This window comes from Nothobranchius furzeri, chromosome 12 (genome assembly GCF_043380555.1).
Source record: "Nothobranchius furzeri strain GRZ-AD chromosome 12, NfurGRZ-RIMD1, whole genome shotgun sequence".
NCBI classification, from domain to species: Eukaryota; Metazoa; Chordata; class Actinopteri; order Cyprinodontiformes; family Nothobranchiidae; genus Nothobranchius; species Nothobranchius furzeri.
In genome coordinates, this window is record NC_091752.1 from 13,711,485 (window position 1) to 13,731,822 (window position 20,338).

Genomic DNA, 20,338 nt, shown 5'->3' on the forward strand with positions numbered 1-20,338 from the left:
TAAATATTCTATTTGGCAAGAGATAAACTTTATTGTATTTATCCTAGTGAATCTATAATTAAACGGGTAAACTAGTATTAGCACATCCAACATCAAAGAAAGTAAAATGTTACTATCAGGAGAGGGAGAATGTTTAAGTGGTTAGCAGCAGTGTGCTAGCCGATGGCCCCCTCCATGAGGCCACCACAGCTCAGCAGAACATCGTTGTAGCTTCTTCTGGGGAGAAAAACACTTGGAGAAAAAATAAAGTTAACAGCTGAAATAGCAGGAAATAATACAGTTAAAGAGCAGATTGTAGAAGAAAGAAACCCCTGGGTTAAACTGGTCTGTCTACTGCATAATGCTGAACTCTAACATGTGTCCTCAGGGAAGGACCTGATTGGTGTCCAGAACCTGTTGAAGAAGCACCAGGCTCTGCAGGCTGAGATCACCGGTCATGAACCTCGCATCAAGGCTGTCACCCAGAAAGGAGAGACCATGGTGGAGGAAGGTAGAGCAGGTCTGGTCCTGACATGTTTCTGAGGTGTCTGCAGGTTCTGGCTCACTTTTTTTGGGTCCAGGTCACTTCGCTGGTGAGGAGGTGAAGACTAAGCTGTCAGAGCTTCATGGACGTTGGGACACGCTAAAGGCCAAGGCGTCCCAGAGGAGGCAGGACCTGGAGGACTCTCTGCAGGCCCAGCAGTACTTTGCGGATGCTAATGAGGCCGAGTCCTGGATGAGGGAGAAGGAGCCCATCGTTGGAAGTCCAGACTAAGGGAAAGACGAGGACTTGGCCGAGGTATGGAAGTCCCTTCCTGAGAAACTCCAATCGCTTTTCTTTGCTCTCTTTCCAGTCCTTCATAATTAGTGTTTCTGTATTTGTCATTTCCTTCGGTTGTCTACCAGACATCGTTGCTCGTTTGAGCGTCTCATGGGTTAGGGGTAGAAGTGCTGGCCTCGCACAGGAAGTGATGACAAACGTGTTCCCGGCGCTCTTATTTCAAACGGTTTACAAGCTGTGATGTGTGTTCCCGCTGCAGAGCAGCCATGACACGTGGCAGCCGGCAGAAGGCTCACGCTTTTCCACTAAACACCCGCAGAGCTGCGTCTGCGGTGAACTGAGCAGGGTTTGTTTTACAGTGGCGGATCCGATTGGACCATCGCTGCGAGAAAGCTCCACTTGTGTCAGACGAGCTGAAGGTTCTGATGTTCTGCTCCACAGGCTCTCCTGAAGAAGCACGAGGCCCTGATGTCGGACCTGTCGGCTTATGGCAGCAGCATCCAGGCCCTGAAGGAGCAGGCCCAGTCCTGCAGGGTGAGTTCAGAGCCCTCGGCCCGTCAGAACATTCTTATCCACCACGTTCTAACACCAGACCTGTTAACCCGACAGCAACAAGATAATCAGCAGGTGCTTTTGTCCTGCAGGACCTGAAGGCCAACGAGTCCCGCCTGAGGGACATCAACAAGGTGGCATCTGAACTGGAGTCAGAAGGTCTGATGGCTGAGGAGGCTCCTATGGTTCAGGCTCAGGTGAGCGTCACCTGTCTGCAGCAGCTGGTCCCTCTCACTTCCTGGTTTGTTAACTCTGCTCGTCTCTGTTTGTAGCAACAAGAACATCTGGGTTCTGCTCCTGGAAAGGTGCATGTTGTCCTCCGCCTCAACCAGAACCAGACGTGGTGTTTTTGTTACCACTCATTTGTTTGTTTGTTTGTTTACAGGATGAAGCCGACTCTTAACACGGCGTCACCCTGGAAGGTGAGTTCATTCAGCTGATCAGAGGTCACCTCTGATGGCAGCAGTCACGGCCGACCGTGCTGACATCACACAGGAATTCAGGTGACCCGGCAGGCACCAGGTGCTGGTGAAAGTGGGGACATGTCAGCTGGTTGCCATGGCTACAGTTATCTTTATGCATCTGTATGACTGCTGACTGGTGTGTGTTTCCTGTGACCTTTGACCTCAGACCGTACGGTTGGGCGTTCAGACGATGGCTAACTTTAATTCCATCAAGGTAAGAGGAAGCTCTTCCCTTCCTGTCTGAGCGATCCGTCTCCAGGTTTCCTCGTCCGGCGTCCAGCCCGCTGGCGTCCACCTTCATCTCATCTCACTTCATTTATAGTGCAATACTTTCACATTATCATTTTCCCACACTTCTGTATACCTGTATTTTGTTGTTTTTCAATAAAGAATGACAAATTATTTAAGTTTGGTTTTTGTTGCACACAAATATATATCTGTAAAAAATATCTTCAAAGCTAATGTTTACATAACAAGTATGATTGGGTTTTGCAATACGGCACTCAAGTTTATTTTAGTAAGATTTTCAAACCAAGTAAAGTTAGTAAAGAACACATTTCTATTGTCTGCTAAGAAACTGTTGGGATTTAAAATGGGCCTGTTGTACAAATAACTTGTAAATGATTATTCCTCACTTTTGTCTTAACCAAAGAAATTCCAGTAATTGAGCAAAAACATTTATTTTTAACACTACATTTTATAAAACAGGGCACAGTGTCGGCACATGTATGTATGTCGATGGTCCGCCCCAACCGAACCAGGAGACACAGACGTCAGGGAGGCCAAGGTTGTCTCTGCAGCTCTCTGGGCACCACGCCTCACTCAGCTGTCCCCAATGATCCAAATGGCTATGGAGGAAAAAAAATTTAATAAAAGAATGAAACTTAAAAACTCCCAAACCTCATGTCATATTTACTAATCAGCTATGGCTGATTTATTGTTTGGATCACAGTGAGTTACACTAATTCTAATATATTTTTATTTCTATTATACATACATACTTTTTAACTGTTATTTTCACATGACTGTTATCAGGCTCTTGTTCTGGTTCTGATGATAACTCTGTGTCTTCCAGTAAGTTATCTTGTGCTTACTTCATCTGTATAATGTCTCTTTACTTTTGGTAAATTGTACTGAGTCCAGAATAAAGGCTAGCTGGCTGTACAAGATACAAACAAGTATTACGTTTTGGAAATATATGAAACACCGCCAGCATCTGTTAGAGCCTGTGGCGGGGTGCTGAGGGCCGGCTCCAGCCCAGGAATGAGCTCTACACGCCGGCCGGGAGGGTTTGAAACACCGCCATCCTCTCCTCTGCTGGCTGTTCATTCTGTTATGGTTACCGGTGCTTGTGTTGCAATGTGAAACGCTTGGTCTCGGATTTTGTAAGAAAGATAATAAAATGTCCCCCCAAAATACGACTTAAATATATTTTCTCTTCTTCATGATACATTTAATGGCTGGTGCGACTCAGGAGTGATAGCGCCGAAAAAAACTGTACTGAAAACTTGCTCAAAGCAAAATGTATTCATTACGGAAATAAATTATAAACTTACCGATTTTAAACTTTTTTAATACAGGTACTTCTCACGAACAGGCGCAGAAAACCTCCACCTAAACTCCGTGTGAGGTTCAGGTCGATGGGTGTTCCAGTTAGCTCCGGTTGGGTTGAAGCTAGGTGGCTACATCCGTTAGCTCGGCTCCCACCTCCGCTTTAGCTTTGGGTTAGCCAGGGTTAGCTTCAGGTTAGCTCGTAGCTAGTTCGCCTGGGTGTCGTCACTCGAGCCCAGCCTTACAGCCACACCCTCAGCGCCTCCTCTCTTCCCTTTTATGGAATTGTCTGGGCTGGACGGAACCTGTGACACGGTCAAAATGGCGGTGGTGGACACCTCCCATTATGGACAGATAACGTGTTATAGAAGCCTATGGAATCGAATTGTCCAGTATATGTACAGTCTATGGTCCGGACTTGTTACGGACAGGCTGGCTGATTCAGACTGGTGAGGTAAAGTTCCGGACAAGAGGGAGGGGGAGGAGGAGGGGACCGGGGGACGCTGTGCGCACCTAGATAGCCCGCTGCTGTAGCATGCGGCGAACCACGGCAGCTCGCCTCCAACGGTACCGCCTAGACGCGCGACGGAGCGCTTCACACCGCTTCAGTGATTCCTTTAACCATTGAGCTTCATCATCGAGGTCTCTTATGCGTCTTCGTGTGCGCAGAATTATGCTTAAGCGCCTCGTGATTTTTATCTTGAGAGGCGCTATAGAAATGATATTTTCTTCTTCTTCTTCTTAACATAAGTCCGATTCTCTCTCCCCCCACCACCACCCCCCGCCGCCGTCAGACATCTGGAACTTTTCCCTGCTGTGTGAACGCAGCCGAAAGGACAAGTTCCGGTACAAAAGTGGTGTGTCTGAAAACACAGTTCTGGTTAAAAACCGGATTGAATTCTCCGCAAATGTTCCAGAATGTCTGTCTGAAAAGGGCTTTTGAGGAGAAGAAAAGTAACATTAGCAAGCTGGCTAAATTATTTTTACTAGCATCTCAAGGACTTGGAGAAGCAGATCTTCACTTACCTAAACATCAGACCAGTTTGTCCCAGCTGAGCTCATCAGGGCTTTAGTCTGACAGCCTGTCAGTGAAACACGGCTCCAGCCTTCTGGATGTGGACTCTAAAAAGCAAAGGAGCATTTTTACTTTTGTTTTAATTATTTTACAGCCAATTTTATCAGCTTTCCGACGCTCACGCTCATACAGACGGTGAGCTTTGCTGCGTCTGACTGATGCATTAGTTTTTATATCTGCAGTGAGACAAAAAACTAACCTCACTTCACTCAGAGATTGTTCTTTAACTCTATTAAATCCACTGTGTTGACGCACTTTAATGACTTTGTCACACTGCCTTTTAGCTGATATGGGACTTTATTTACTGGATGGAAGATTTTATCACACTCACGTAAAATAACACACAGGCTCTCTGCTGTTACAATCAGTGGATGTACATCTGGTGTAAAAGAAGGCGTTGATCAGAAATCACGTTTTATTCCACGAAAATCAGACAAATCCACATTAATCTGGGTGCTAACTTTACTAGCATACTGTGCTAGCGATAGCAAGCCGGATGCTAACGCTTTAGTGCTGCTAATGCCCGTAAATCTAAAGTAAAATTTGTCGACATTTTAGAGTGATATGAAGCTTACCGCTCTGCTGCTGTGTCCCGTTGCTGCCACATTCAGATGGAAATGACTCCTTTTAGATAGATGAAGCCCTCAGCACTTAGCCACTAGCCTGGAGACACGAACGAACCACGCGCGCGCGCACACACACACACAAACACAAACACACACACTACTTTTTCTTCTGTGTTTTTTAGCAGTAGTGTCATCAGCTCCTGGGTTTAAATACTGCCACACCACCCTTCCTTAAAACGAGGAACAATTTTGAGCTGTGTGTGGCTAAAATAACCAGACATTCTGCATTTTTCCAATAGGACTACAAAAAATCTTAGCGAGAAAAAAAAATGGCGGATTGGCTCTGTGTTTAGCCAGGGCCATTACCATATTTGGAAGTTATCCTGACGAAATAAATTACTGATGTAATAGATAATTTGAAAAACTGAACGGGTGTCAGGAACCGAGTTCAGAAGACCCGTGAAGACGCCAACACAGTAAAAATATATTTAAAAAGTCTTTATTTAAAGCAGAGGTACCTGGAGGGCAAGGCTGAGGCAGGTTCAGAGGCAGGCTAAGGTCAAAGTGGCAGGCAGAGAGCAAGGCAGGGGTCAGGCAAAAAACAAGGTCCAGAGGCAAAGATCAGGCAGGGTGGATGGCTGGAGAACTACTGTTAAGGCTGTAATAATCTGGCATCTGTTGACTGGATGGCTGGTTCTTTTATAGCAGGGGAAGCAGGTGAATGGGATGAGGCTGATTACAGGAGCAGGTGGAATGAATGGAGCTGATTGAAGCTGACAGAGGTTGCTGGGGAAAACAGGGCTTGGCTGGAGCTTGGTGAGAGGACAAGGTGAAATGAATGAAGGTATAATGAGGAAGTGGAGGAGGGTGAAGGACGGGAGTCATGACAGAACCCCCCCCCTCAAGGGCGGATACCAGACGCCCACAGGAAACCAGAGCAGGGCGGGAGGAGGGGGACCAGGAAGGAGGGCCAGAGCAGGGCGGGAGGAGGGGGGACCAGGAAGGAGGGCCAGAAGAGTCAGGGGGACTGGCAACGGGGAACCAGGAGCCGGGACTGTTGGAGCCTGGGGGGCCGGCGACGGGGAACCAGGAGCCGAGACTGTGAGAGCCTGGGGGGCCGGCGACGGGGAACCAGGAGCCGGGACTGTGAGAGCCTGGGGGGCCGGCGACGGGGAACCAGGAGCCGGGACTGTGAGAGCCTGGGGGGCCGGCGACGGGGAACCAGGAGCCGGGACTGTGAGAGCCTGGGGGGTCGGCGACGGGGAACCAGGAGCCGGGACTGTGAGAGCCTGGGGGGCCGGCGACGGGGAACCAGGAGACGGGACTGTAGGAGTGTGGTGATAGAGGACACTGGTGGACGAGGACTAAGAGGGGAAACTGGACTATGACTAAGAGGGGAAACTGGACTATGACTAAGAGGGGAAACTGGACTATGACTAAGAGGGGAAACTGGACTATGACTAAGAGGGGAAACTGGACTATGACAAAGAGGGGAAACTGGACTATGGCAAAGAGGGGAAACTGGACTACGACTAAGAGGGGAAACTGGACTACGACTAAGAGGGGAAACTGGACTACGACTAAGAGGGGAAACTGGACTACGACTAAGAGGGGACACAGGAACTTCAGACTGGGGAACTTCAGACTGGGGAACTTGAGGGCAGGAGGGGTCCTCTTCAGAGCAGGGGCAGGAGGGGTCCTCTTCAGAGCAGGGGCAGGAGGGGTCCTCTTCAGAGCAGGGGCAGGAGGGGTCCTCTTCAGAGCAGGGGCAGGAGAGGTCCTCTTCAGAGCAGGGGCAGGAGAGGTCATCTTCAGAGCAGGGGCAGGAGAGGTCATCTTCAGAGCCTGGAGGCGTCGACACTTGGACTGGAGCCCCTTGGACAGGCTGGACCGGAGCCCCTTGGACAGGCTGGGCCGGGACCGGGGCCTCTTGGACCTCATCCGTCGAAGCCGGATGCGATGCGTCCTCCGAGACCACCGCCGGAGCAGGATGCGATGTGTCCTCCGAGACCACCGCCAGAGCAGGATGCGATGCGTCCTCCGAGACCACCGCCAGAGCAGGATGGGATGCGTCCTCCGAGACCACCGCCAGAGCAGGGTGCGATGCGTCCTCCGAGACCACCGCCAGAGCAGGGTGCGATGCGTCCTCCGAGACCACCGCCAGAGCAGGGTGCGATGCGTCCTCCGAGAACACCGCCAGAGCAAGGTGCGATGCGTCCTCCCGGACCACCGCCAGAGCAGGGTGCGATGCGTCCTCCCGGACCACCGCCGGAGCAGGGTGCGATGCGTCCTCCCGGACCACCGCCGGAGCAGGATGCGATGCGTCCACCGGGACCACCGCCGGAGCAGGATGCGATGCGTCCACCGGGACCACCGCCGGAGCAGGATGCGATGCGTCCACCGGGACCACCGCCGGAGCAGGATGCGATGCGTCCACCGGGACCACCGCCGGAGCAGGATGCGATGCGTCCACCGGGACCGCCGCCGGAGCAGGATGCGATGCGTCCACCGGGACCGCCGCCGGAGCAGGATGCGATGCGTCCACCGGGACCGCCGCCGGAGCAGGATGCGATGCGTCCTCCGGAACCACCGCCGGAGCAGGATGCGATGCGTCCTCCGGGACCACCGCCAGAGCAGGATGCGATGCGTCCACCGGGACCACCGCCGGAGCAGGACAGATGGAGGTGGGACCCCTGCTGGACATGGATGTGGTGCGGACCCTGGGACCACCGCTGGACATGGATGCGATGCGACCCCGGGAACTACCGCTGGACCTGGACAGGCGGAGCCTCTCAGACAGGCGAAGGTGGAATCTCTGCTGGACGAGGATGTGGTGCGGCCTCTGGGACCACCGCTGGACGTGGATGCGATGCTCCCCCTGGGACCACCGCTGGACGTGGGTGCGATGCAACCCCTGGAACCACCGATGGACCGGGGCAGGTGGAGCCTCTTCAAAAGGCGGAAGTAGGAACCCCACTGAGCGTGGACGCTGTGAGACTCCTGGGACCACCGCTGGACGTGGATGCGGTGCGCCTCCTGGGACCACCACTGGGTGTGGATGCGGTGCGTCTCCAGGGACCACCGCTGGACGTGGACGCGGTGCGCCTCCTGGGACCACCGCTGGACGTGAACGGGACGGAGGGACTCGAGGCTTGAGCGGCGTTGTTGCAAAACCTGGCGTCTGTGAAGGCCATGAATTAGTAGAAGGTCTCCGGGACTGCCACTGTTGCGTTGTCAGGTACCCGTTGCGCAAGATGGCCGCAGCAGGCCTGGACGGAGGAGTGGAACCTCTGCGAGGCTGTGGCCTGATGGCCAGCCGTGTTCCCCAGAACGGTGACGCCTGCTCCTTCTCTAGTTCCATGAAGTCCAGGAGCGTGAGATACTCCATGACAGGTATGAAGGGAAAAAAAAAATACTCCCAAGTGCTGTGTCAGCGTAGGGTCAGAGTTTGGCCAGATTATTCTGTCAGGAACCGAGTTCAGAAGACCCGTGAAGACGCCAACACAGTAAAAATATATTTAAAAAGTCTTTATTTAAAGCAGAGGTACCTGGAGGGCAAGGCTGAGGCAGGTTCAGAGGCAGGCTAAGGTCAAAGTGGCAGGCAGAGAGCAAGGCAGGGGTCAGGCAAAAAACAAGGTCCAGAGGCAAAGATCAGGCAGGGTGGATGGCTGGAGAACTACTGTTAAGGCTGTAATAATCTGGCATCTGTTGACTGGATGGCTGCATAGCAGGGGAAGCAGGTGAATGGGATGAGGCTGATTACAGGAGCAGGTGGAATGAATGGAGCTGATTGAAGCTGACAGAGGTTGCTGGGGAAAACAGGGCTTGGCTGGAGCTTGGTGAGAGGACAAGGTGAAATGAATGAAGGTATAATGAGGAAGTGGAGGAGGGTGAAGGACGGGAGTCATGACAACGGGTGGGCAAATATGCCCAAAACTTAATTATTAAATATCTAAATAGCAACTCCAGTGAATAATTTAAGCCTTTTTGCTCACTTAGACACTTAAAATGTGAAACACGCTGTGTTAATGGATAAAAAAGTGGGTTTTTCATGTTATGTCTCCTTTAAAATCTATTCTGAATTTAACAGGTAGCCAATGTAGGGAAGCTAAGACAGGAGAGATATGATCTCTCTTTTTAATTCTCATCAGAACTCTAGCTGCAGTATTTTGGACAAGCTGAAGACTTTTAACTACATTCTGTGGACTTCCTGAGAGTAATGAATTACAGTAATCCAGTCTTGATGTAATAAATGCATGAACTAGTTTTTCAGCATCACTCCTGGAAAGGATGCTTCTAATCTTAGCAATATTCCGAAGGTGGAAAAAGGAAATCCTACAAACTTGTGAAACCTGGGATTTGAATGACATGTCCTGGTCAAAGATAACACCAAGGTTCCTTACTTTGTTCTCAGAGATTAATGTAATGCTATTCAGGTCAGGCGATTGGCTAAGCAATTTCCTTTTCTGGATTTCTGGTCCAAAGATGAGAACTTCCGTCTTGTCTTGATTTAAAAGCAAAAAGTTTAGAGTCATCCAATTTTTTATGTCCTCAAGACAAGCCTGTAATCTACCCAACCGATTAGGTTCATCAGGGTTAATGGATAAATATAACTGAGTATCGTCAGCATAACAGTGGAAGTTTATCCCATGCTGTCTAATGATAATGTGATAATTCAATGAATGTAATTTATAAATATCCAATAAAATATAAAAACTAGAATTAAAATGAGACATTTGGCAGCACAAAGAACTTGTCAAACACGATATTTATTATAATTATTGTTGGCAGACAGGAGACAGAGCTGGATGGAGGTTCTCAGTCTCAGTTCTCAGGCCTAGTCCACACGTTGCCGGGTTTTCATAAAAACGAATATCCGCCCCTCCAAAAACTTACATCCACACCACCTCGTTTAAGAAAAAAACTCTGTCCACACGTACCCGGATAAATACGTTGTTAAGGACATGCCAGACCTGTATGCGGCAGTACTTCCCCCGTTCTTAACCTCATCCTTCGTTTGTGGTCTTCCGCAAGGAGCAGTAATTCCACTTGCAAAAACAAACAAGCAAAAAGCGCTTGGACAATTGATACAGCGAGCGCAGCTCTGAGGGCTTCCATGCTGTCGGCTAGTGTAAACACAGGTCGCACACGTGATGTCAGCATTTTTTGTCACGGAAAGTGACGTTGCGGACCGTAAAACTCCGATTTTGTCTGTCCACACGCAGACACCCAAAACGAAGAAAACGCAGATCTTCACTTTGGCCGGAATTTTTAAAAAGATCAGTTTTCGTGTGAAAAAACTCAGTTTTCCTGTGGATGACAGGCCAAAACGTAGAAAAATATCTGCGTTTTGGCAGATCCCCGGCTACGTGTGGACAGGGCCTCAGTCAAAGGATGGCTGGAGGCTTTCCAGGAACAAGAGATGTGGTGTTGTCTCTTCTCTCCCTCTATTCTGCCAGATGAGCTGATAGGTTACAGGTGTGTGAGGACATACTCAAGCTGTCATAACCAGATGACAGGAGTTATCAGGTGATCAGCCAATCAAATGATGAGATGCAGAAAGAAAACAAATCCAGGACACTGTACAATAATAATAATAATCTGTGGTGTTGCTCACCTTATGTGCTGTTATAAAATCTTGACATGTGCCTGCCTCGTGGTGTAGCATCCATATTTAGCTGAGTGTCCTACAATAATGCAAGTTATTAGTTAATTTACTTTTGATAGCAAAAAACAAAATATTTAATGTAAAAGTTATTTACCAGGTGAATCAGCTCAGACGTCACCACCAAGTGTCATGGTCTGTGCTGAGTTTAACCCCTGTTTTGGATCTGAGTCTTTCTTTTTGCAGGTGAGCATTTCCCGGAGAGCAGCTTCTTCTTCTTCTTCTTCTTCTTCTTCTTCTTATTCTTAGAGTTTTACGGCGGCCGGCAACCAACTGAAAGGTGCATCACCGCCCCTACTGTTCCGGACTGTGGATCAGAGTTTACAGTCTATCTTTCAGACCTGAATCTTTAAAGAATCCCCAAAGAAAGCCTATGTTAATGAACAAAGTCCTCAAATTCAGTGCTCTGCCTTCCCTACCCAACCTCTCCATCACCCACAACCTTTGGTCCCCATACAAAGGACAATTAAAAATAACGTGATTAACATCCTCCTCCTCCAGACAATGCTCACATAAACCCATAGAGTGCCTCCCCATCGAATCCATCACCATTCCCAAGAATTTAAACCTGCGCACCATTTCTATCCCTTTATCATACAGCAACAAAGTCATGTCCCCGGAGAGCAGCTGTTGCAGATCATGCTCATCAGTGGTCAGGGGATTTAACCCTTTAGGCGCCACAGTTTTTTCCAGTAAAATATGAGTTTTTTACATCACTATTTAAAAAGCTTGTAGCTTAAATCTGGTTAGAGATAGAGGAATATTGTAAATTAGAAAAATGTTCAGTATGAGCCAAATTTTGTGATAGGGACAATTTCACTCACATAATTTGCATATTGTGACGTCATCATGTGGCAGCCATATTGGATTGCATCAAATTTGCAGATTTTAGTTATTTTTATGTTTTTGACTTATTTTCTTAGTGTTGTTATTGTTTATGATACATATATACATATTCCTATGTAGACACATATAACTATGTATGTATATATATATATATATATATATATATATATATATATATATAATATTTATTACTTTATTGGTATTTTGTTATATTTACTGCGGTTCAATCAAGAACACTCTTTTTGGTGCTTAAGGTGTCATGAACACATTTCACTCATCCCTTCTTTGGTTTATTTTGTTTATAATTGGTATATATATACCAATTATTTATATATATATATATATATATATATATATATATATATATATATATATATATATATAATCCTAAATCTCAGGCTTTTCCACAAGCCCCATGCAGAATTGAATGGCAATGAACGCTTTCATTTCTGGGACAGTTACATCGTACCAGTCATTATATCTGGATTTAGATTTCAGTTACTCCCTCTCTAAATACTGGTGAGCATATCGGTTAGTTTCAGTTGTGATGAGGGTCCAGAATCCCTCATCCAAAAAAACTCACAGAAAATCAGTGTGTTCTGAATTTGGCGGATTCCTGTCTCCTCAGTATCCAGCTGGCTCATCAAAATGCCTGATCCACTTGGAATACTGTTCCTCTTCTCCCAAACTAACCCAGCCATCATCATTATTATTGTCACTGAGGCTGTGTTGGGCCACGCCCCTTCTAGCAGTGATTTTTTTCCCATGGTTCCTCCCCCTCCTGCTGCAATTCCTGCGGTTTACACCCCCGAGGCTGAATCGATCATCAGCGGGGTTTTCACCGGCCCATCACTCCGCGCTCGGGTCGGGCCAGAGAATCCCACGCTTTCCGTCTCGCTAGAAGGCCACAGATCATCCTCGGAAAGGAAATATTCTTCCTCCAAATCTGAATCGGCCAGTACTAGACGAAGAGCTTCATCAGCATTGAACATTCCTCTCGGCATTGTGTTTTTTCCCCTCTACCGCTCTCGCTCTCACTCGACCTGACTGCTCTGACAACCCCTGCGGCTCTGCGACTGCTGGGCGGGGTTCAAGCTCTAAATACTCCAAAAGTTTGAAAAGTAACACACCTACAAATGCTGCTTGGATTGAAGCTACAGGTGTCTGCCACCCTGCAGTGTAATGTGTTAACTGCATGAGGGCTCATTTCTGCTGCTGTGGCTTATCAAGTCCAACATTGCTGCTTGTCACAATTCTGCGACTTTGGGGCTTAAAGGGTAAAGGAGCGGCGTGACAACTCACCAGTGTCGAATGATTACTCTGTGTTGGGTAGTTGTCTAGCCTGTGCTCTTGCCCGTCTAAAGAGTCTGTTTGCTTCCTGTATCTCAGCGATCCTCGTATTAATATTCCCAATTCTCCCGACCTACTCAGGTTCCTCTCGTCAACCAAACATCACTCTTCCTCAATACTCCTTGGATCAACCCTGCCTGCCAGCCACGTCGCTTGCCTCTGACCACCTGCTCTCCAGCGCTCACCTGCCCGTCCGGAAAACATTTGGACTCATGATCTCCAGTGCTCAGCTCCCAGCCTTTGTCTCTGTCTCTCAACCATCCCGCACAGCCAGACCTGACTTGCCCTCCTCTTGAGCTCCTAAATATCCAGGAAACCATCAGCCTCCTCTCACTTGGTTTTGTTTACAAATTAACTTCAAGATACTCACGCCTGTTTCCACTTCAGATCCTATTGGAGCCAGTACCCGGATCTTCACATTCACCCCAACCAAGCATAATGAATAACATTTTTTACTTACCTTCTGTTTCCTGTTGTGATTCTACATGTTGTGGGTCAAAAACCTACACCCCAACATGACAGAATCATCCGGCCATCAAACTGATCCCACCGTCAAATCACTTCCGCCTGCCCTAGCCACGACGTTATCCCAACACGAGAATTCCATTCAGGCACTCCTCGATCAACAGACAAACACTAATCGGCATCTATTCTAGTTAGAAACCATGATCCGGCAGATGAATGATAAGCTGTCTGTGTCCGCGGCTCCAATGGCTCCGCCAGCTGCCCGAGAGCTTCCTGTTCAAACTGGTCCTTCACCTCAGTGGCACTTCCAGGTCACTGACTCTCCTCCTTCGGATACATTCAGCGGTGAGTTCGGCAAATTACGAGGTTTTCTCCTCCAATGTATGTTGGCTTTAAAATGTCCCCAGATATGTTCACCAGCGACCCAGTTAAAATATCCTACATTATAGGTTTGCTCCCAGGCCATGCCTCACAATGGGAGGAAGCAAAAAGCCGGGAAGCCAGTTTCCTAAAAGGTTCTTTGGCCAATTTTCTTTCCGATTTCAAGAGAACTTTTGATCATTCAGAAACCCCAGCAGAAATAGCAAAAACAATATGGAATCTAAAACAAGGAAAACTATTGGTGTCTGTGTAACCCACAAAGAAAGTCAGGATACTACTACTACTAATCCACATACTCTGACATGTTAAGCGCTTACTCCACAGGACGTCACTTCCTGTTTAGAAGAGCCGAGTGCCAGCAGCACTAGACGTGCAGAGGGAGAGAGACACAAGGCAGACAGCTACAGACATTAACTTAGAACGACAAACAAACAACGAACTGTTGTGAATAAAACAATGACCTGACTATTTTGGACGAGAGATGTGATGAATATTACCAGAGTGTGAGACCAGGAGGATTTACCTTTTATTTTAACTGCTTGAAACTCCGGTGAGTCCCATGCTAAGCTATACTGTTATTGCCAGCAGTGATGGAGTAAAACTTAAATATATTTGTTAACTACATAGAAATAGATGTTTGATAAGGTTAAAATAGTTCTGGGAAATGTTTTGTGACATTTATATTTTGTTTGTGTCCTTAAGTTATGTTGGAAAAAACGTTAGCTTTATGCTAATGCTGAGCGCAAGATGCTAACGTTTAAGCTAACGGTTAAATTAACAGTTGACAGACTGTATAAATGTCAAATGGATGCATATGTACAGTATACCTTAATGTTTGGTTTTATGTTACTTGTTAGATCAAGAAAGGCAATTGATGAGATCTCATTAGACTTGACAGAATCAGATATTCTTTCAACCCTACACTTCTTGTGTAGGTTGGTTTTTTCCTCTGTTCTGGATGACAAGAATTGTCAGTGATTTGGAAGATTGGATGGCGAGCCCAGCCCAGTGATCCTGAAGGCAGTTGGTGATGCGGTGTGGCCAGCTGCGCGTCCTGCCCAGAAATCCTTGGATTATTGCAACAATCCACTGATCACAGATAAGACACTCACGTTAGCAACCTACCCGGGTAGTAGGAGTAGTAATACTGCAGGACAACGTGAACAGCACACACACACATACATTTTGGAATCCAAATTATTAACCGGTTGAACTTAATCGAATGGACTGATTTGGTTTTGTTTTATTTATTTAATTAATTTATTTATTTATTTATTTATTTATTTATTTTTTCTTGTGGCACCTTAATTTTCATTGAGAGTTACAGCAGAGCTGTCAAAAATTTTGTCATGCAGCAATAAATGTTAATTGTTCAACCTAGCACTTGCTCCCTTTTTGAGTGTTACTCCTATAGAACCTAGGCAAATGTGAGTATCTCAACTAAAGTTAGGACAGAGGTACTACATCTGACTTTGCCACAGACTTCAGAACTTTGGCCACCACCAAGTATGGATGCTGATTTGTTGAGAGGAGCTTTTACCCAAGCCCTAAACAACAGAATTCAGGTTCAATTAGCTTTCTGTCCTGAGTATGAAAATTTAGAAGATCTCATATCACTTGCAATCCACATTGAAAAAAGATTAAAGGCCCGTCCTAAGTATGCACAGCCATGTTTTCCACCCATTCAGCTCAATCAGTCCACCCGTTCCACATCACCTCCTGTTCTGCCTCACATCTCAGCCTCTGCTCCAGTCTCTCAGGATGAACCTATGCAAATAGGCCGTGCCAGTTTGACCCCAGAGGAGAAACAGCATCATTTTTCCTCTCGACTGTGTTTATATTGTGGGCAGTCGGGTCACTTTCTGTCTAGTTGTCCGGTTCACCCAAAAGGGAGAGCCCACCAGTAATACCGGGGGTGTGAGAAGGTAGTGTAGCCATAAGGTCTTCAAGGTGAAAGAATTGGAGGCAAACTACAGAACGGTGAAGTTTTTTTTCCTTGGGAGCCAATATGCTACCCAGGCATTTCTTCCATTGCTTTTGACAAATCAGAAAAAAGCATCTCCCCAAGCCTCCACATGGCTTATTTTAAATAACACAGAAAAAATATCACACCTGGGAACAATCAGCACCAATCAACTGTGCTCCAACAATAAAACCCAAAAAGAAATAAACATCCAAATAAATGTACCTTGGTTTTAACCTAAACAAAACACAAAACTATTTCTAAAATACAAGAAACATTTTTAAACTAACACTAAAGAAAAAAATCACACTTCATTTGGTTTGTCCAAATGAAGTAACCAATCAGAAGATGATCCAGAGAGGTAGCACTGGGTGGGCCCCCTTAGGTGGGCCCCCTTCCCTCACATCCTACTCTGGATACAACGGAAAACATTAAATTCTAAAGGGTAATTACATCAACTTACAATGAAAACCCATTACATCAAAACCATTGCAATATCCACATTTTAATCTGATTAAAATATCACATACCAAAGTACCTTCAGACTATAGAAAAATATATTAAAGGGACGAATGGGTAATAATCCATACCACTGGTGGGATGCACTGGTGGGTGGCAGTCTCAACATTGAAACCTCCCGGTGTGCTCTGACCTGTTCTGTTTTTTTTATCAGCAGTTTTTTTCCCACAGAGGCCCTTACTGACTCCGTATGTGAGAAGAACCTCCTGGATCAGACCATTGTCAACCAGCTGGGATTCCCCACAACACCTCTCACCACCCCAATCCGGGCCTCATCGCTGGATGGAAACTCATTGACCTCCATCACCCATCAAACTGTTCCCGTCAAACTACATGTTTCTGGTAACCATCCTGAGGTCACCTCATTCTTTGTTTTTCCCTCTCCTCAGTCCCCTGTCATTCTGGGTCATGACTGGCTAGTTACGCACAACTCCCACATTGACTGGATGACCAGTCAGGTAGTGGTCTGAAATCCATTTTGTCTGTCCCATTGCCTTCTGTCTGCTAACATCTCTGCCCAGGCTCCTGCTCCCAGCTCCCAGAGTCCTCCCGACCTGGCTCTGGTTCCTCCCGAGCACCATGATCTACAAACGGTTTTCAGTAAGGACCAAGCCGCCTCTCTGCCACCCCATTGTCCTCACAACTGTTGCATCGATTTACTCCAGGGAGCCATCCTACCTTCCAGCAGGTTATACAGTTTGTCTAAACCTGAACGTGAAAGCATGGCCACCCACATCTCCGAGTTGTTAGCAACAGGTATAATTCGCCCATCCACCTCTTCTTTGGGTGCAGGGTACTTAATCAAATCACTGTCAAAAACAGATATCCCTTGCCTCTGTAGTCATCTGCTTTTGATCCTGTACAGAACACTACCATTTTCACAAAGCTGGACCTCCGTAATGCCTACCACCTTGTCAGAATCAGGGAAGGCGACGAGTGGAAGATGGCTTTCAAGACCCCCCTGGGCCACAACAAATATCTCACCTTACCAATGCTCCCGCTGTCTTCCAGTCCCTGGTAAACTCTGTACTTAATGACTACATCAATCTGTTTACCTCAATGACTTCCTGACATTCTCCAGTAACCTCTCAGAACACCGCCATCATGTCCGTGCAGTCGTGCAACGCCTTCTGGAAAACCGCCTCTTTGTAAAAGCCGAGAAATGCGAATTTCAAGTGTAATGGAATGGAATGACGCTTATTTTTCCCTTCTTTGCTCAAGACTAGTCTGCATGAGATATAACTCAAGGTCTCATGCATTCCTTCTAACCTGCTTATTTTCAGCTCAACAGAAGAACGAAGAATGAACTCTTTTCTTTTAATTAATCAAATAACTCTATTTTAATAAAGCTAATCCATCAAAGTGTTAGTCAATAAATAAGATGTGATTGACCTGTGAAATCAAAATATTAATTACTTTATTATGATCCTATGGAATATAATAAGTAATGTGACTTTAAGTGTTCCAACAGGACTTATTTCACGTAGTGTTAAAAAGACCTAACACATTCCTTTCACTGATCCAATCAGAATCTTACAGATCTGACGGAGGCATGGTTCTGATGGTGTTTGGTAATTTTCATTTGACAACAAACCATAATATCCAAAGTATAAAACTATGCCATGTCAGCTCTCACGCCAGTTAAAAGCGTTCCAGAAAAAGTGACGGAGTAGCCAATCCTGATCTAAACTCTTTAACCGAAAGAACAACGACAAGCTGAAAAATCCAGTCGCTATATCAACCAGTGCCAATGGCTCCTTTTAGAACAAAAACTCCACCTTCCGGACCCAGGCTTGGGTCTCACCAGACGCCAATAACTTGTCGTGTGCCGGAAGTAACTCAAGACGGGTTTGATTGGAACCGCGGTTTTTCCTACCAGCTCGGTTCCAGAGAGGGTCCACTGGACCTCGATATTCCTGATCTACAGAGGACTTCCACCGAAGGCAAGGTAGACCGGCATGATGGTGTCTCGTGTTTCTGAAGCTAACCAAAGCTTAATGCGAAAACAACATCTTCAGTTCCCGTCAGAACAATCGCTTCTTCGGATTTGCTGGTTCTGATTTAACATCACACGTCATCCATCCACCGTCTCATCCATTTTTAGTTACACTATACATTTAATTTTGAAGTCAGTCTAGTTTAATTTGTTAGTAATAAAATTCTTAACATTTAAACTTGACTCTCTCGATTCTGTTGTCTCTGAGTGAATATGTAACAATTAACTAATCTCTGCAATAAAAAGATCCAATCTTCTGGTTTAAATAACTTATGGAATCCCACGCCTTATGGCTCATAAAAAAACTGTAATCTCTATTTCATTACACAAGCTTCATCTGTGAAGTTCCTTGGGTTCGTCTTGGAGAGTGGGCGGTTGAAGACAGACCCCGAGAAAGTAGATGCAGTCTGCGACTGGCCAATCCCTACGACCCACAAGCAGTTACAACGTTTCCTGGCTTTTGCTAACTTTTACAGACATTTCATCCATTACTACAGCCAGGTGGCTTCTCCCCTTACTCAGCTAACATCCATAAAAAGATCCTTTGTTTGGACTGATGATTCAGACAAGGCTTTCCTGGAATTAAAGTCCCAGTTTTCCCAAGCTCCAGTTCTGTCTTGCCCTTATCCCTCCATTCAATTTACCGTTGAAGTTGACACCTCGGATTCCGGGTTAGGGTTAGGCGCTGCTCTTTCCCAGACATCTCCATCTGATAACCTGCTCCACCCCTGTGCTTTCTTACCCAAGTAACGGACCTCCCCGTAGACTATATGTACCCCAACAAGTCCGAGGATCAGTTATACATTGGGCACACATGGCCAAATTCTCAATCTATCCAGGGATTGGTCGCACCCTCGCTCTGGTCCGCAGGTCTTTCTGGTGGCCTTCCATGTTTAAGGATGTCAAGGAATACATCAATGCCTGTCAGGTCTGTGCACGTAATAAAGCCACCAATCAACCTCCTGCTGGACTGCTAAAACCCCTTCCCATTCTCTCTCGTCCATGGTCTCACATAGCATTAGATTTTGTTACTGGTCTGCCTCCCTCTAAAGGGTTTTCTGCCATTCTCGCTATCGTCGACAGATTTTCCAAAGCCTGCTATTTTGTTCCTTTAAAATCCCTTCCATCCTCCACTGTTACTGCAGCCCTCCTAATAAAACGTGTCTAGAGCCCATGGCATCCCTATTGAGATCTTGTCCGACCGTGGTCCCCAATTCCTCTCCAGGGTTTGGGAAGAGTTTGCCACCTTGCTGGGGTCCGCATCTCCCTAAGCTCTGGTTACCATCCCCAGACTTCTGGCCAGTGTGAGCGGCTCAGGCAGGAGTTGAAGGCCATGCTTCATTGTCTGTGTTCCTCCAATCCTACCAGCTGGAGCACCCAACTCCCCTGGATTGAGTACGCTCACAATACCCACGTCTCATCAGCTACTGGTCAGTCCCCATTTGAATCGCCTCTTGGATATCAGCCTCCACTTTTTCCATCAGACCTCCCTACCTCAATCACGGTTCCTCAGTTCATTCGCAGAACCAAGAGGACTTGGACCCAGAACCGTGCGGCTCTGCAACGAACAGGCGAACGCAACCAAAGGCTGGCTGACCACCACCACCGTCCAGCTCCACCTTATACCACTGGGCAACAGGTCTGGCTCCCCACCAAGGACATCAAACTAAAAGATTTCAACAAGAAACTCTCCCCCCGGTTCATTGGACCATACACCATCAGTGATATCATCAGCCCCTGGTCTGTCCGTCTCTCATTACCCTCATCCCTTAAGATCCACCCTGTCTTCCATGTCTCCCTTATAAAACCTGTTTCGTCTAGTCCGTTGTGTCCTGCTCATCCTACTCCTGTCTGTCTCGCCGACGGCGGCTTGGGTTATGGTGTTCGGGGTCTCCTAGATGTCAGGCCCCATGGCCAGGGTCGCCAGTTCCTGGTGGACTGGTTGGGTTATGGTCCGGAACATCGCCAGTGGATCCCCAGTTGCTCCCTCATCAGGGATTTTGACGCTGCGCGTTCTTCCTCTGCCTCCTTCTCTGCCTTGCTGCCCCTATGGGGGGACGACTGTCATTCAAACTCCATCAAGTTGGTGACTTAACTACAATATTAACAGCCAAGCTTCTAGAACTAAATAACTATAATACTAGAAGTTTTGCTGGGCAGGGCCGGATTTAGCCAGCCCTACAAA

The 20,338-nt window shown here is 46.9% G+C and overlaps 1 protein-coding gene and 1 long non-coding RNA gene across 2 annotated transcripts; one reads left to right on the forward strand and one right to left on the reverse strand.

The window, feature by feature from the left end:
- Positions 1–558: 558 nt before the first annotated feature.
- LOC139062073 (spectrin alpha chain, non-erythrocytic 1-like) lies at positions 559–2,178 on the forward strand. The gene is made up of 5 exons (XM_070542303.1): positions 559–778; positions 1,202–1,294; positions 1,405–1,509; positions 1,585–1,734; positions 1,943–2,178. Exons 2-5 carry the CDS (start codon positions 1,229–1,231, stop codon positions 2,018–2,020), a joined length of 399 nt encoding a protein of 132 aa, XP_070398404.1. The 5' UTR covers positions 559–778; positions 1,202–1,228; the 3' UTR covers positions 2,021–2,178.
- A 262-nt stretch (positions 2,179–2,440) lies between these two features.
- LOC139062074 (uncharacterized) lies at positions 2,441–3,467 on the reverse strand. The gene is made up of 2 exons (XR_011515664.1): positions 3,333–3,467; positions 2,441–2,624 (listed from the first exon to the last, which is right to left on the reverse strand). It is a non-coding gene; the product is annotated as an uncharacterized lncRNA (long non-coding RNA).
- Positions 3,468–20,338: the final 16,871 nt, after the last annotated feature.

Excerpts from the sequence above, each read along its gene's own strand:
- LOC139062073 (XM_070542303.1), top strand. The coding sequence starts at position 1,229 with ATGTCGGACCTGTCGGCTTATGGCAGCAGCATCCAGGCCCTGAAGGAG. Across the intron at positions 1,295-1,404 it reads AGCAGGCCCAGTCCTGCAGG|GACCTGAAGGCCAACGAGTC; the intron begins GTGAGTTCAGAG and ends TTTGTCCTGCAG. Across the intron at positions 1,735-1,942 it reads ACACGGCGTCACCCTGGAAG|ACCGTACGGTTGGGCGTTCA; the intron begins GTGAGTTCATTC and ends CTTTGACCTCAG.